The sequence below is a fragment of the Gossypium arboreum genome, chromosome 6 (genome assembly GCF_025698485.1).
Source record: "Gossypium arboreum isolate Shixiya-1 chromosome 6, ASM2569848v2, whole genome shotgun sequence".
Classification (NCBI taxonomy): domain Eukaryota; kingdom Viridiplantae; phylum Streptophyta; class Magnoliopsida; order Malvales; family Malvaceae; genus Gossypium; species Gossypium arboreum.
In genome coordinates, this window is record NC_069075.1 from 56064950 (window position 1) to 56081548 (window position 16599).

Here is a 16599-nt window from a genome sequence, read left to right on the forward strand (position 1 = left end):
TTATTATATGTGTTTGAATTGATATAGCATAAATTGCTTGTTTGTGGAAATGATTATGTATGTTGAATATTGAGATAGTAGAACTCCCGTTTGAACCACAAGAAATAAATCAGATATTCATGCCATGACATTGGAGTTATTTGTGTGCTAGTGTAAGAGATGTTTGGGACATGCATCGGCCACATTATGAGAGCCAGTGTAAGACCATGTATGGGACATGGCGTCGGCCTCGATTTCAATAGTCAGTGTAAGACCATGTCTAGGACATGGCATAAACTTGATGGATGAGCCAATGTAAGACCATGTCTGGGACATGGCATCGGCCTTATACCCTATGTTTGAGGCTTAGTGAATATCTGATAGTTTTCCAAATGGTTCAACGGTGAGAGTTATAGTTTTAGCTAAACGAGAGAAGTATAACCATGTTGTGAGTGGTACAGGTACCTATTTGAAAAGTATGAGACGTGAGCTCAATATATATGTTATGTGAATTATATTGGTTAGTGACGAGTAAGTTATGCTTATGCCTACTTTTGTATTATAAGCATGATGATGAATGGTAAAGTTGTTGTTATATTTATTTGCATGCAACTTACTAAGCTTTATGCTTACTCTCTCTCTTTACCATTTTCTTATAGTGTCGCCTAACTAGCTAGGGGATCAACAGACGTCAGAGGCATCGATCACAGTATCAGCTGAAGCACTCGGTATAATTAGATTTATCATTTTGAATATGGCATGTATAGAAACTTAAACTTTTGAGTTTTTTCATTATTAATTGGCCAAATGTGATGGCTTACCTTAGCATTTGATTCATTTTGTATAAGGCCATGAAAAATGGGTAATATTGAAAGTTATTATATGAATGCTAGATAGTCTTTTATGAATGTGAAATTGTTGGCATGTTTGAGTACATGAAATGTATATAAGCCTTAGCTATGGTTGTTTGGTCGAGAAATCATATTAAGTTAGATTTTGATATGTTGGTTGGCATTAGATTGTGTTTCAGCGTGGAAAAAGGCTTAGTAGATAGCCTCATATTGTCCACACGGGTAGACACACGGATGTGTGTCTAGGCCGTGTGTGACACACGGCCAACCCCATGGGTGTGTTGTCTAATCATGTGTCCCCTGCACGTAAAAATTACAAGTCAGTATGCATGGTAGTAAACACACGGGCAGAGACACGACTATGTGTCTCAGCTGTGTGAAGGGCATGGCTTAGCACACTGGCGTGTGCCTTGGCAGTGTGACCCTTAAGGATTGCTGACGTCAGAAACAGAATGTCAAGGTTTTCGAACACGGGCTGAGACACAGGCGTGTCGAGGCCGTGTGAGAGACACAGGCCATGCACGGGCGTGTGCCAAGCCGTGTGAAATCCCTTATAGGTTCGACTTGAAAAATAAATCTACACGGGTATAGGACACAGGCGTGTCCCTAGGTGCTTAGGCCGTGCATGTCACACGGGCTATCAGTACGACCATGTTCAAGTTCCACACGGGCGTGTGCCCTGGTTCAAAAGTCATTTTCCTAGTGTGGGTTAAAGGACCCGAGTTGGTCCCGAATAGCTTACAAGAGGTGTTTTGGGCCTTGTAGGCCCAAGATAAGAAGTTTTAGAAAAATTTTGAAAAAGTTTTAAGTTTTAACGGGCTCGTATAATCTGACTTGTATGTATATATGTGATTTGTGAATGGTAATGCCTCGTACCCGTGTTGGCGTCGAACGCGAGTTAAGGGTGTTACATTGTCGTGTGTCTGGACTTCAAATGTCCACACGGTCTAGGTTGTGACACATTGTCTGAGCTATGACACACGGTCTAGGCTGTGACACATGGCTTGGTCACACAGCCTTGTGTTCCCTGTTTTCAAAGTATTCAACTTTTTCTTAACTTTTCTATTTTGTTTCGAATTGACCTTAGAATGTTTTCAATCTATTTTTAGGGCCCTGTAAGCCCGATTTAAGGCCCGTAAATTTATGTTTAATGTGAATGGATTTTGATTTGATAATTTGTAAATTCAATTGAATATTTTTTTTGTAAGTAGATTTAAATGTTAAACAAGTTATTGTAATACCTCGTGACCTCAATCCGGTGACGAAGACGGTTTAAGGGTGTTACATATTGTTGTATGAACTCCTCCGTTGCGTTGTTGGCAAGCTTATTGAAAGTTGTCTCCAACCAATTGATCGATATCTGACCACCTTTGAATCAGTTTGTGGCCTTCCCCAACATTCCCATGTAGAGGTCCACTTTCCCCCGAACCATCGCTAATCCCGTGATGACTAGCTCATCCACCGGCAAACCGAGTTGTAATGCTAGTCCTCGAGTGTGATTGTACACTCGCCTCATGGAAGGTGGAAAGTGTGTGTTTCAGGCCTCCATCTTTCTACCAACACGCTGATTAGTGTGAGATCAAGTTTGCAATCCCCTTGCATACAAGACGCATGCAGGAATCCAGCCTCTTGCAGGTACCCACGAATTTTAAGGATCGAAGGCTCTAGCACACGACCGTCTGCCTACTTATAACATAAAAAGAATATTTAGACTTATCAAAAATTTATTAGCATAATTAAAAAAAAATGAAATTTTAAATTTCGTCTTACCATTGGTAATTGGGTGGAGTAAATATGGTTGTCGTCGAAGCGGATTAGAGATGTATCCATTTTCGAGAAATTAATCCGAATGAATAAAAAACAATATAATTAAAAATAATAATATTTTTAAATGAAAATATAAATAAATATTGAATAAAAAGCTTGAGAGAGTTCAGAGAGTTTGAGAGAATGATGTGAATGAAAAAAATGAAATTTGGAGGGCTATTTATATGTTAAAGAAAAAATTACAGTTGGGAGATTTTAAAATTTTTTTAATATTTGACGCGGTAACGATCAAAAAGCTGTTGTATTTTATCATTGAGGGAAAGCGCGTCCAACTGGACGAGCTCTTCTATCATATGTGTAATTGGGTACGTTTTCATATTCTCTCTCCTAAAACCGACCTATTTCTTTAATTAATTTTAAAACCGACCTAAAGACCATATTAAAAAAAAAGCAAATTAATCAAATTTAGCCCAGAAAAATGTAAAGTGGGATATCTCACCAGAGGTTTCTTTGCCCGCAAGGGCTTTTTGTATCATTTGAAATTCTAAGGTGCATCTGCACTACAAATTTTACAAACATCATTTAGTTAGTAGTGGAAAAAAAGAAGAAGAAATATATAGAAAATGGCTTCTCTTACAACCAAATCTCTTTGGGAGGACTACCATGCAACCTACTATTTTTTATTTTTGCCGGAACATATAGAGATAGACATTCTAAGCTAGCCAAAGAATTGTTGGTAAGTATTTTATTTTAAATATATTAATATTTTATTTTAATTTTGTAAAATTATATAAATTTTTAAATAAAATTTTTATCATAAAATAAAAATACAAATTCCATTTCTAATTTTAAAACTATCTTTTTTATTTTTATCTAAAATTACACTATCAAATTTAAATTTTAAAAATAAAATTTTTGTAAGTCCTAAATAATGAACAAATACTATTTTTTTTTCAATTGCACTATTAGTTTTACCTTTTATCTAATAATATCAGTTATTTGTTTGAATTTTTTTAATTTGAAATAAATTATAAAATTATTAGTTCCTAAAATTTGTAATTAAATCAAAAGGTGGCCACATGTTGGGTTTTTATATTTTATATTTTAATATTTTTACGTAAAATATTTAAATGAACAATTAAGAATCATTATGTAAAATAAATCAAATATCTAATGACCAAATTGGAAATTGATGAACATTGTTACGTAAGCATTTTCACACTTCACCTATGATTTAATGTCTTTTAGAAAACATAATTTTCATCCTTTTACCCACCAAAGGTTACAATCAGTTTTCAGCGTAAAATAATAAAATATCATCTGGGACAGCCAGATTAGTGCTCATGATAAGCAAAAAAAGCTGCTATCAAAACTCAGCCATACGGCTGCTAATTTCATTTTCGTTTCATTAAATTTGGTGGTCCAAAGCTTTCTTATAGCCAAATGAAGGATTACGACTTTTGGTGCTTAGATTTCCTATGCGTAAAGGCATGCATTGGTGTGAGTTAAAAGCCAAAACGTCTGGTGCAAATGTTTAGAGCAATGATTGCTGTTTGGGTGGAACTAATTCCTCCACCAAGGTTGAAATTTGGGAAGTGCTAGCCATTTTCACAACTTTAAAGATCACAGAACTGGCATGACAAGCAAACCGACAACAAATTTCCAGCGATAAACTTTTCACCTTTCTATTTCTTCGATTTTGAAAAGTATAAAAGGTGGCATTGTCACACCAATGCTTGACATAGTCCGTCAGATTTAGGGGTTCCACTTATTAATGAGATCCCAACTACTCCATCAATTTATAATATATACTCCATCAATTTATAATATATATATATCTTTCTTCTGTCTGAACACATTAATCATAGACCGAACCAGTGATGGATCCTGTTAAATGGCTTATTAGCGTGCTGCTTCTTTTGTTTCTTACCCATCTCTCCATTTCTACCGACACCATAACACTAGATCACTTCATCAAAGATAATCAAGTCATAGTTTCTAGTGGCAAGATTTTCGCTCTAGGATTTTTCAGCCCTGGCAGTTCAAGGAATCGATATGTTGGCATCTGGTATCATCAGATTCCAGAGAAAACAGTTGTTTGGGTGGCCAACAGGGAGAGTCCCATTAAAGATAACTCAGGGATCCTCAGAATCGATAGCCAAGGAAATCTTGCACTGTTCCAGAGAAACCAAACACTTCCTGTCTGGTCTACAAACGTGTCCATCACAGGCACTAGGAATTCCATTGCTCTAATTTTGGATTCGGGAAACCTTGTTTTGCTTCAAAATGATACCAGAAGGGCGGTACTGTGGGAGAGTTTTGATTATCCTACAAACAGTATGCTTCCGTTTATGAAACTTGGGTGGAGTTTCAGAACAGGTGTGGATCGAGTCTTGACGTCTTGGAAGTCTCCCGATGATCCTGGGATTGGAAACTATTCCTACCGGATCAACCGGAGCGGCTTCCCTCAACTGTATTTGTACAAGGGTTCCGCCCCTTGGTGGCGAACCGGGTCATGGACCGGGCAAAGATGGAGTGGTGTACCTGAAATGACAACCAACTACATATTTAATGTTTCTTTTGTCAACACTCCAGATGAAGTATCGATCACGTATGGGGTGAAGAAGGCCTCTTTCATCACAAGAATGATAACGAACGAAACAGGGATTCAACAAAGGTTCACATGGAACAACCAAGCGCGACATTGGATTGGGTTCTGGTCGGCCCCAAAGGATCAGTGTGATTTTTACGGGCATTGTGGGCCGAATGGTTACTGCAACCCCGATCACCCGGATGATTTCGAGTGCACGTGTTTCCCAGGCTTTAAACCCAAGTCATCCGAAGCATGGTTTATAAGAGACGGGGCAGGAGGATGCGTGAGGAAACCTGGTATCTCCACGTGCCAAAAAGGGGAAGGGTTCGTCAAGGTGCCACGTCTGAAGGTGCCAGACACTTCGGCGGCACATATAGACATGAGTATGGGATTGAAACAATGCGAGAACGAGTGCTTGAGAAATTGTTCGTGCGTGGCTTATGCTAGTGCATACGCGGAGATCAACGGAGGGATTGGCTGCTTGACTTGGCACGGGGATTTGATTGATGCTAGAACATATGCAGATGCGGGACAAGATCTATACATACGTGTGGATGCCAGTGAACTAGGTACCTGCCCTACACATTCAAATTCAATTCTCTGTTTGCGTCCAACATCTACTCTTAAAATATCTCTGGTCCTTCTTTTCCCTATTAAACGTTTCCCCACATCTGGGCCAAAATGTTTTACGCTACGTGGCCTTGTTTGTGTCAAAACACTCGTAAGAACTGTATAACTATGGTTAGGCCATGCTTGTTTAATTAATGGTAAAAATTTATGAGTGGATACAAGAATTACCTTCAGAATAAACTGGTTTCTTCCATTTACATTAATATATAAAAAACTAATCATATCCCCACTTGTTAGCTCGGTTTACAAAGAAGGGCCTCTTTCGAAAGAAGGGGGTGCTTGCAGTTACCATAGTTTCTGCTGCTGTATTGTTTCTTATTCTTGTCGCCTTGTTGCGTTGCTTGGTGAGAAGACTCAGAAGAGGTACGTACATCTTTTCCACTGTTTTTATTTGTTAAAACCGTTTATTTTTCACGTCTTAATCATGCCAATAAGATTTTCGCTACTAAATAGACCACTTGCCTTTGTAGAGAGTGGAGACTAGAAATTGGTTTAATCATGATATTTATTGTGTTTAACAGCAGAAAGAAGAAGAAAAAGGAAAAATGCGTTCAGTTTGACAAGTTCATCGTTGTTCGAAGATTCAGTAGGTGAAAAGGACATCGATGAGAGTAGAAGAAATGGAGATTTACCCTTCTTTGCTTTCAGCACCATAGCTAAAGCCACCAATAATTTCTCATCTGATAACAAACTTGGACAAGGTGGCTTTGGTGCTGTTTACAAGGTAATCTCTTAGCAAATAATTATACACACGTCGACCTGCAATGGAACTCCTATTAGTCCATTCCTGAATGGAATTTTCTTTGTATTTGTAGGGTGTGCTCATCAATGGAAAAGAAATAGCAGTGAAAAGATTATCAAAGCACTCAGGTCAGGGAGTAGAAGAGTTTAAGAATGAAATTGTGCTAATTGCAAAGCTTCAGCATAGGAATCTGGTAAAGATGCTGGGATGTTGCATTCAGGGTGAAGAGAAGATGTTAATCTATGAATTTTTACCAAATAAAAGCTTAGACTCTATCGTTTTCAGTACGTCTTTCTTTCTTTCTCATATGCTATTGGAAACATCACTTTTAAATCATTGAATACTTAAGCCAAATACTGCAATTTTAAGTTATGCAATGATTCCTTTTCAAAACTGATTTTGGATCCAGATGAATCAAAAAGTTCAATGTTGGATTGGAAAAAGCGTATAGAAATAATTTGTGGGATTGCTCGCGGGATCTTGTATCTTCACCAGGATTCAAGGTTAAGAATCATTCATAGAGATCTGAAGGCAAGCAATGTGTTACTAGATGCTGCAATGAATCCGAAAATTTCAGATTTTGGCATGGCCAGAATATTTGGAAGAGATGAGATTGAAGGAGATACTAAACGTGTTGTTGGAACATAGTAAGCATTCTATATGCAAAGGTTGGATAAAACTTCTGCTACTGGTTACAAACGAGTTCTTACAGTTTCCCTTTTGTTATATGAATTTAGTGGTTACATGTCACCGGAGTATGCAATGCATGGGCACTTCTCCATAAAATCCGATGTTTATAGCTTTGGAGTCCTGTTGTTAGAGATTATCACCGGAAAAAAGAACAGCAGTTATTTTCCTGATAGTCCCTATTCAAGTCTGGTTGGATATGTAAGTAACCAAATTTAAAGCACAATTTATGAGCAATTAACTCAAAATTTTCCACTCAAATAATGATTCAACCTTTTTTCAGGTTTGGGAGTTATGGAAAGAAGACAGAGAGATTGAAATAATTGACTCGGTATTCGGTGATTCGTATAGTGCCAATGAATTTTTGAAATGCATTCAGATCGGGCTATTGTGTGTACAAGAACATGCAACAGATCGACCAATGATGTCTACAGTTGTGTTTATGTTGAGCAACGAAACAGCTCTTCCATCTCCAAAACAACCTGCATTTACAGTAAAGACAAGTCACAAAGGCGACGAGATATTGAATAGTGAAGGAACTGAATCTACAAATGATGTGACCCTCTCTATGGTTCAAGCTCGCTAGAACTTCAGCCATCTCTGTTTTTCTTTTCTTTTTTTAATTATCGAACTTTGTTTAAAGTTAATGTAACTACTTTTGGCTAGGATGTATACTGCTGGAAACTACATATGTAATTATCTCGTAATAAAGTTATTGTCCTCTGTAAAAAAGAAAATTTAAAGTAGACAACTAAAAGCAAGGAAAACTATCATTTGCAAGAACCTTCATTGGTTTAAGTTTATATGTTAGAGTTATGACAATTTATATGCTGATCTAGCTCGGGACATCATCGCATGATGATCTAATCTTTAGAAATATCTCGATGTCTTAGTGTAAGCTTGGATGCAATATTTGCTTTAATTGTATCTGGTCTCATCATAATCCACATAGGTAAGTGATATATATATTTTTTACAAAACATCAATTTCACATCTTAATAAAATGTTTAAACCAATTTTCAACATTTACAAAGTTTCATCAAATTTTAAAAATAATTTCAAATCATTTCTCAAGTTTGGATATACTCAAAACATTAAATGGAGTCTTGGGATTTAAACTGATTAAAAACACAAGTTGCATCTGGGCAAGGCTTGAAATTTAGCCTACTTATTATTGTCCTTTAGCTATTTACTTGCAAATCTTGAGACTTGACTTATTATAACTTTTTCGCTATTGACTTGCAAGTCTCAATACGGCTAAGTTTTAGGACTTAATACAGAGAACCTCAAAATTAGTTAAAAAATACTTTTAAATCATCCCAAACATTATCATATTATATTCATGAGTTTCAAATTATTTTAAAACTATTTTAAACTTCATTCAAGCATAAACTCATCCCATAAACATGGTTATGCCAATTAAAAAATCAAGTCTTAACTAAGTAGAAAATTCCATCATGATTTCAAGTAACACATGAGAACATAGGCCAATGTAATTAGAAACACCTCAACTATCCTAAGCTTTTATGTACATTCCAATGCATTAACATAAGCTAATATAGATCAATAACTTTACAATCTTCAAATTTGGTACAATGATGTAATCCTATCAATAAATAAATTTAAGTTTTTCACAAAGTCTTATTACTTACACATTTTAAACAACTAATAAAAATTTAATTCTTCTTACTTATCAGTTCTTCATTAAGACTCAAATACTCAAATATAATTCACTTTATTTATTTAGATCATCGCCGCTTGTTATATTTTATTTAATTCTTTAACTAGCATTCATTTATATTATATCATTCTTAATTTTGTCCCGGTACATATACATTTTTCACCAATAATCAAAATAACCTACAATACATTCTAAAAAATAATCAAAATAATAATATTTTGAAAAAAAAAGAAATTGACTTGACTCATAAACATGCAGGAGAAAACAATAGTTAAATCACTATTAAAATTTTCAAAGTCATTTGACCCAAATCGAGTAGAAATTGAAAGACTTTTGATGCTTGATGGTTGAACTCATTAGATATCCCTAATATTGCAAGAGAAAATATTAAATTTTCAAGTAGGAGGGGAAAATGGTGGCTATAATTGTTTTCACATACCAATTAACAAGATTGAAATTGAATGTTTCTAAAATCTAATTATGGAAGATAAAATAATCGTCAACCACCTACGCGTATTAAATTTTCAGAACAGAACATTTGTAAGACGGAGTTTAGATATTGACTTGCCTTGACTCGGTAATCTCTCAACGGTTGAGCCAAACGGAAATAAATGCTTAAGAGATTAACACCACTCATTGAAAATCCCCAGTAATTAACGTAATGGGACCATCCACTTTTCAATGCGACACTGAGATCCCAACTGCTCTCTTCAGCAATTCAATATATATCATTGTTCCGGAACACCCGAAGCATGTACTGAAGCGGTGATGAATCCTGTTTTATGGCTTCTCAAAATACTGCTTATTTTCTTTCTTTCTCACTTATCCTTTTCTTCAGACACCATAACGCAACATCACTTCATTAAAGATAACGATGAAGTGATGGTCTCTAGTGGCAATATTTTTGCACTAGGATTTTTCAGCCCTGGCAGTTCTAGTAATCGATATGTTGGCATCTGGTATTATCAACATCCGGGAAGACCGTTGTTTGGGTGGCTAACAGAGAGAATCCCATTAATGATACTTCAAGGGTCTTCTCTATCGACCGTCGAGGAAATCTTGTCCTGTTCCAAACAAACCAAACACTTCCTGTCTGGTCCACAAACATTTCCCTCGCAGGCACTAGCAATTGTATTGCTCAAGTTTTGGATTCGGGAAATCTTGTTTTGATTCGCAATGATACCACAAAGGCGGTACTGTGGCAGAGTTTTGACCATCCAACAAATAATTGGCTTTCATTTCAAAAGATTGGGTTGAATCTTAGAACCGGTCTGAACCTAATATATACGTCTTGGAAGTCTACAGATGATCCAGGGGTTGGGAACTATTCCTTCAGGATGAACCCAAACGGGTCTCCTCAGATGTTTTTGTACAAGGGTTCGACTCCATGGTGGCGAAGCGGACCTTGGACCGGACAAAGATGGAGTGGTATACCTCAAATGACACAGAACTTCATATTTAAAGATACATTTGTCAACACTGGTTATGAAGTATCGTTCTCTTCAGATGTGAGAAATAGCTCCATCATATCAAGAACGCTAGCGAAGGAAACAGGAGTTTTGCAAAGAGAATCATGGAACAATGAAGCGCAACGTTGGATTGTTTTTTATTCGGCTCCAACGGAACTGTGTGATTTTTACGGGCATTGTGGGCCAAATGGTTACTGTAACCCTTATCTCGCAGGTGCTTTCGAATGTACATGTTTCCCAGGATTCCAACCCAAATCACCCGAAGGATGGTTCATAGGAGATTGGACAGGAGGATGCGTGAGGAAGCGAGGTATCTCCATGTGTGGAAATGGAGAAGGGTTCGTCAAGTTTCCACATGCGAAGGTGCCTGACACTTCTGCGGCAGTTGTAAACATGAGTATAGGATTGAAACAATGCAAGGAAAAGTGCTTGAGAAATTGTTCTTGCATGGCTTATGCTAGTGCAAACTCAGAGACTGGAAGAGGGATTGGCTGCTTGACTTGGCATGGAGATTTGATGGATGCGAGGAAATATACCTATACGGGACAAGACCTATACATACGAGTGGATAAAAATGAGATAGGTAAGCACTAAATATAATGAATGGGTTATTTTTAGGTGCACCTTAGAAAGAAAAAGTAAGAGTTATTATTAGGATAATTACATTCATTTATTTATGCTGATTTTAAAATATAACTATATAATTGATATATTTATAGTGCATAACTTAGTTATACATAACTTGACACCTATTAATTAATTATATGAGTATCAACTTTGACCATATTTCATTTTAATCCTAAATAAAAGTATTGATCTCTTTAAAAGATTTTTATTTACTCTCGTGGTGTTTTTTTTTTTTCTGTGTTCTAATTTTTAATTGATTTCTTTCGTATGCAATCATATGTGCAACATGTTAGCTCGGTATACAAAGAAAGGTCTACTTCACAATAGGGGAGTGCTTGCGATTATAATAGTTTCTTTGCCTGTAGTGTTTCTCATACTAATGGCCCTTTCGCGTTGCTTTCTAAGAAGGCAAAGAAGAGGTGTGTCTCACACTTTTTCTGTACTAGCTTTTTTTTATTCAAATTTTAATCGTTGCCATAGGATATAATTTGCAATTGAATTGACAGCAGGAAGAGCAAGAAAAAGCAAAAATATCTTTAGCTTTACCTCATTCAAAGACTCTTTAGGTGAAAAAGAGATTGATGAGAGCAGAAGAAATGGAGATTTACCCTATTTTGATTTGGGCACCATAGCTGCTACCACTAATAATTTCTCTTCTGATAATAAACTTGGGCAAGGTGGCTTTGGCCATGTCTACAAGGTAGTTTTTCTCTAAAAAAAACATGTGGACGTGCAATAAAACTCCTTATCTGTACTTGAAGGAAAATTCTTTGTATTTGCAGGGAGTGCTCTTAAATGGAAAAGAAATAGCAGTGAAAAGACTATCAAATTCCTCAAGTCAGGGACTACAAGAGTTTAAGAATGAAATTGTGCTAATTGCAAAACTTCAGCATAGGAATCTCGTAAGGATACTAGGATGTTGCGTTGAGGGTGAAGAGAAGATGTTAATCTATGAATTTTTACCAAATAAAAGCTTAGATTTTATCATTTTCGGTATGTCTTCTTTCAAATTGTTGATTCCTTATGCTAACAACTTTTGTTTTAAGTTATGCATGATTCCTTTTAAAATTTGACTTTTGATTTTAGATGACTCAAAAAGATCACTATTGGATTGGAAAAAGCGTTTGGAAATTATCTGTGGGATTGCCCGAGGAATGTTGTATCTCCACCATGATTCCAGGTTAAGAGTCATTCATAGGGATTTGAAAGCGAGCAATGTATTACTAGATGATGCAATGAATCCGAAAATTTCTGATTTCGGCATGGCTAGAATATTTGGAGGAGACCAAATGGAAGGGGATACCAGACGTGTAGTTGGAACATAGTAAGAATTCGGTATGCTAAGTTTGGAGAAAACTGCTATAGGTTTCAAACTTGTTCTTACATTTCATTTTTGTTGTATGATTTTAGTGGTTACATGTCGCCTGAATATGCAATGCATGGACACTTTTCAATGAAATCCGATGTATATAGCTTTGGCGTCTTGCTGTTAGAGATCATCACTGGAAAAAAGAACAGCAGTTATTTTCCCAATAGTCCGTCGTTGAATATGGTTGGACATGTAAGTAACAAAATTTTTAGTACAATTCTGTAAAAAGTGTTAACAATTAAAACATTCAAATGATTATCCAAACAACGTTATTTCAGGTTTGGGAGTTATGGAAAGAAGACAAAGCCATGGAAGTTGTTGACTCATCATTAGCTGATTCATATTCTACAGATGATATTTTGAAGTGCATTCAAATTGGGCTATTGTGCGTTCAAGAATGTGCAACAAATAGACCAACAATGTTGGCAGTTGTTTTTATGTTGAGTAACGAAACGACTCTTCCATCGCCAGAACAACCTGCATTTATAGCGAAGCAAATTCACAAAAGCGACGAGATATCAATTAGTGGAGGAACTAAGTCTATAAATGAAGTGACAGTCACCATGATTGAAGCTCGGTAGAGATAAAATACAATGTTTTATGCAGTATTATATAATGAAATAATATATTTTATAATTATTATTATGTTATAGATTATAATAAAATATACATTATTAATAGTTATGTGTAATTTAGTATATTAAAATAGATGTTTATTATTATAATTAGTAAAACATAAAATATTATTAAAAATTTAATATTTTAATAAAATCTTATTTTATTAAATTACATTTTGAATTGGGCTTAAAATTTTACAAACTGTATTTGAGTATTAAGTTTAATTTCTTTTTATTTTAGACTTGAGATTTGGTTAATTTATTTATTTTAAGTTTGAACTTAGTGTAATATATTTGAGTTTTGAAATAAATATTTTAGAATATGAATATTAAATTTGTAAATTTAATAAAAAGATAAAAAAATTATTCAACTGTCAATATAATATTATAATAAATAATATTTTTTTGTTAATTCCTACAATATCATAAAATAATAAAATTTACATACAAAGAACACTTTTAATTATTTTATATAAAAACCACTATTAAATATATATAATTTATATTTTATAAGATTGTGTTGCCATTGTATAAAACTACATTAAAATTTGAATTGGTTAGAGTAACACCCCCACTTGATCTGAAATCCAAACTAAAAAAATTTGTAATCTATAATAACACCGACCGTTTAACTTCTCTATCGTTTCCAAGTAGAAGGCTAGTCAACATCTTAGACTCGGTGTTACAGAAAATCAATAAGCGGTTGTGCAATTTAATGAGATTGGTAAGTGAGAAGCCATTTTTCTTGCACATTTGTCATATTCATCTCTATTATTACAAAACTCATATCAATTAGAAAAATTATATTTATTAAAAATTTATACAAATAGTATTAGAAATTCCATCAATTATCTTTAAATGGCAATATCATGCTCTTTTTTCTTCTTCTTCTTCTTTTACTTTCATAAAAAATCAAAAAATAAATCCAATTAAACAAGAAAAGAAGTACATAAAGCTAATGATCCTGCTGAAATAACTGGGATCAGACAATCTATCCTCCTATATATGGAAAAAAAAAGAATATGATCCGATTCATGCGGTTTTTACCATTTTAATTCTCTAGTTAAAGAGAGTGATGATTAATTAACTGTTCATAATAGCAAACCCTAAAAACTAATAATCTAGGATTAGTGTTATTTTCTACTAGCAAAAATCTTGCCACTAGAGGTGCATGCAGAAAACAAGCATTCATCATTGGCTCTGTATGGTGAAGGGAGAAGTTGGGATCTGAAAATGTCATTAATAAAGTCAATTACTTTCTGGGGACTTTTAATTTCTAAATATGTAGTAGCCAGTTAACTATTGTTTTCCACTGCTTATGGAGTTAAGTGAAATACGTTTTTCAAAATATTATTATTATTTTGGAATGTGTTAAATTGACATTTATGCATGCGCTTTCAATTCCTTATGAATTTTGGAATATTAAAAGCTTACTATCATTATATTTTATTTACTTCTTGTTTTTAATTTAATGAATTTATATATATTGAAAATTGGAAAAAAGTAGTTAGCAAATTAAAAGAATTTTTATTAACATTGTATTTAAATTACATTACATTACATCTTACCAAAAGCAAATTCAAATAATAATAAACAATAAGGATATTTATAGGTTAATATATATTATAAGTCTCTATATTCTTTGTAAATTTAAAATTGATCATTATACTTTTTATTTTAGGAATTTAGTTCATTTACTTTTCAAATTTCAAAGTTCAAGTTCAATTGTTAATATTGTTAAAATTATTTTGTTAAATTGAACTTAATTAAAACATTATTTTTAATTACGCACTACCAACGAATTTCTTTTTTATTTCAAAATTTCACACCAATAAATTTAACAAAAAAAAATATTAACGATGTTAACAGTTGGACCTAAATTTTAAATTTTGAAAAGTAAAGGGGCTAAATTCCTAAAAATAAAAGTGCATGGACTAAATTTCGAATTTGTGAAGAGTATAGGGCCCTATGGCATGTTTTAACCATAATCATAATCTAAAACTTAATTTATGACAGAAATATCTATGCTAATATTTAAACCATTGACTAAGTTAGTGTTACAGGCAAACCGATCACTAACTCGATTAAGAAAATTATGAAAATACCATTTTGTGTATAAAATAATTAATATTTAGGAGTATTTATGACAATCAATCAGAATGTTAAAGAATCTAACTACAAAATATCCTAATAGCACTAAGAGTCCAAAAGTGGCTAAACACATACGGTTTCTGTTGCACAGAGGAAGGAATGTGCAACGTGCTTTAACCTACTAAAACAAGAAACAATAAAGTGTTAGAATATGTATAAGAACAATAAAAAGTAAAAAAAAAATGAAAACCTAAGACTAAGAAACAATAAAAATTACTAAAACCCGAAAACATGAAAAATTGTGAAGCAACTTAACAAACTTCGTTCGAGGTGTTCTCGATTTTCAAAAATCATGAAATTTAAACTGAAGCTTCCTCAAATAATGTAGATCTGATCTGGAAAGTTTAGACAAAAAATTCAATCCACAGAATACTTTTTATTTTTTCTTTTCTTTTCGTATTTTCTTTTTCTGTACTTTTTCGATCACATTTTTTTCGTGGGAAATATTTTTTTATATTGTAATATAGTGCTAAGAATTGGTATTTAAAATTTTAGATCAATTGAAAAATGTTTAACCACTCAAAAATATTTTTTTGAAAAACATTCTGGGTAAAAACTGCTTATAGTTTGTTTTGCAATGGAAATCAATTTAGAAATCAACCATGAACACTCAAAATGGCCAAATCTGATACCAGATGATGAAGAATGATGTGGATGAAAGTGAAAGCAGATCGTAAAGTTTGTCAAAGCCACAAATTTAACCTAGATCTCTAAACGAACGTAAACTGAAACAAGAAACAATGAAAATAGATTAATTGTTACAAAGGAGAGTCAAACGAAATTAAAACAAAAGAAAGATGAATCAGCTAGTAAAGAGTCCAATAGAGAACGAACTAGGGTTTCTTGGATGGAAAGAAACCATCCTTTGACCTTAAGAAAACACCCCAACCAGATCTGGAAAACAAAACACAAATAGATTTGTTAGAAGTGATTTTAAAGACAAAAGCTATAATAACCCAAAATTCACTGGCATCGGAAAAGTGTATTATCGGGCCTCCGCCTTAATAAACCGAATTCGTAAATAATTATTAGAAATATTTATGAGTCTAGTAGTGTGTTTAATTAGGCTTTAATTAGGTGAATTTAGCTTAATTAGGAGAAATTAGAAAAAATGACTAAATTAAATAAAGGGTAAAAATTTAATTATAGATTAAAATAAAATAAAGGGGATTAAATAGGCAATTATGCCTATTTCATTAGGTGAGGCGGCAAACGGGAAGAATCTTAGATTATATATTATATATAAATATTATTATGGTTTTATATTAAAATTATTATTAAATAAATTAGAATAGTGATAAATGTATGGTAATGATAATAAACATGTGTAAAACACATGAAAATACACTTGTGATATATTTTATATTTTCTTAAATAATAAGTAAAAATATTTATTTATTATTATATTATGAAATAAAATAAATAAAGACAAGTGT

At 33.6% G+C, this 16599-nt stretch overlaps 2 protein-coding genes across 3 annotated transcripts; both read left to right on the forward strand.

Moving 5' to 3' along the window:
- The first annotated feature begins 4236 nt into the window (after positions 1–4236).
- Positions 4237–8032, forward strand: LOC108486701 (G-type lectin S-receptor-like serine/threonine-protein kinase At1g11410). 2 transcript variants are annotated; one of them, XM_017790887.2, is made up of 7 exons: positions 4237–5759; positions 6058–6183; positions 6342–6544; positions 6636–6846; positions 6972–7209; positions 7300–7450; positions 7533–8032. In XM_017790887.2, exons 1-7 carry the CDS (start codon positions 4478–4480, stop codon positions 7833–7835), a joined length of 2514 nt encoding a protein of 837 aa, XP_017646376.1. In that variant the 5' UTR covers positions 4237–4477; the 3' UTR covers positions 7836–8032. The 2 variants fall into 2 exon arrangements, with proteins under 2 accessions (XP_017646376.1, XP_017646377.1); XM_017790888.2 differs by having other exon boundaries at positions 6345–6544.
- Positions 8033–9654: 1622 nt separating this feature from the next.
- LOC108484820 (G-type lectin S-receptor-like serine/threonine-protein kinase RKS1) lies at positions 9655–13075 on the forward strand. Its single transcript, XM_053029515.1, is given in 8 exon segments — positions 9655–9891; positions 9894–10982; positions 11320–11445; positions 11533–11726; positions 11809–12019; positions 12113–12350; positions 12437–12587; positions 12674–13075. Coding segments are annotated over 8 exon segments (2505 nt in total). The 5' UTR covers positions 9655–9698; the 3' UTR covers positions 12977–13075.
- The last annotated feature ends 3524 nt before the right edge of the window (positions 13076–16599 follow it).

Excerpts from the sequence above, each read along its gene's own strand:
- LOC108486701 (XM_017790887.2), top strand. The coding sequence starts at position 4,478 with ATGGATCCTGTTAAATGGCTTATTAGCGTGCTGCTTCTTTTGTTTCTT. Across the intron at positions 5,760-6,057 it reads TGTGGATGCCAGTGAACTAG|CTCGGTTTACAAAGAAGGGC; the intron begins GTACCTGCCCTA and ends CCCACTTGTTAG. Across the intron at positions 6,184-6,341 it reads GGTGAGAAGACTCAGAAGAG|CAGAAAGAAGAAGAAAAAGG; the intron begins GTACGTACATCT and ends TGTGTTTAACAG.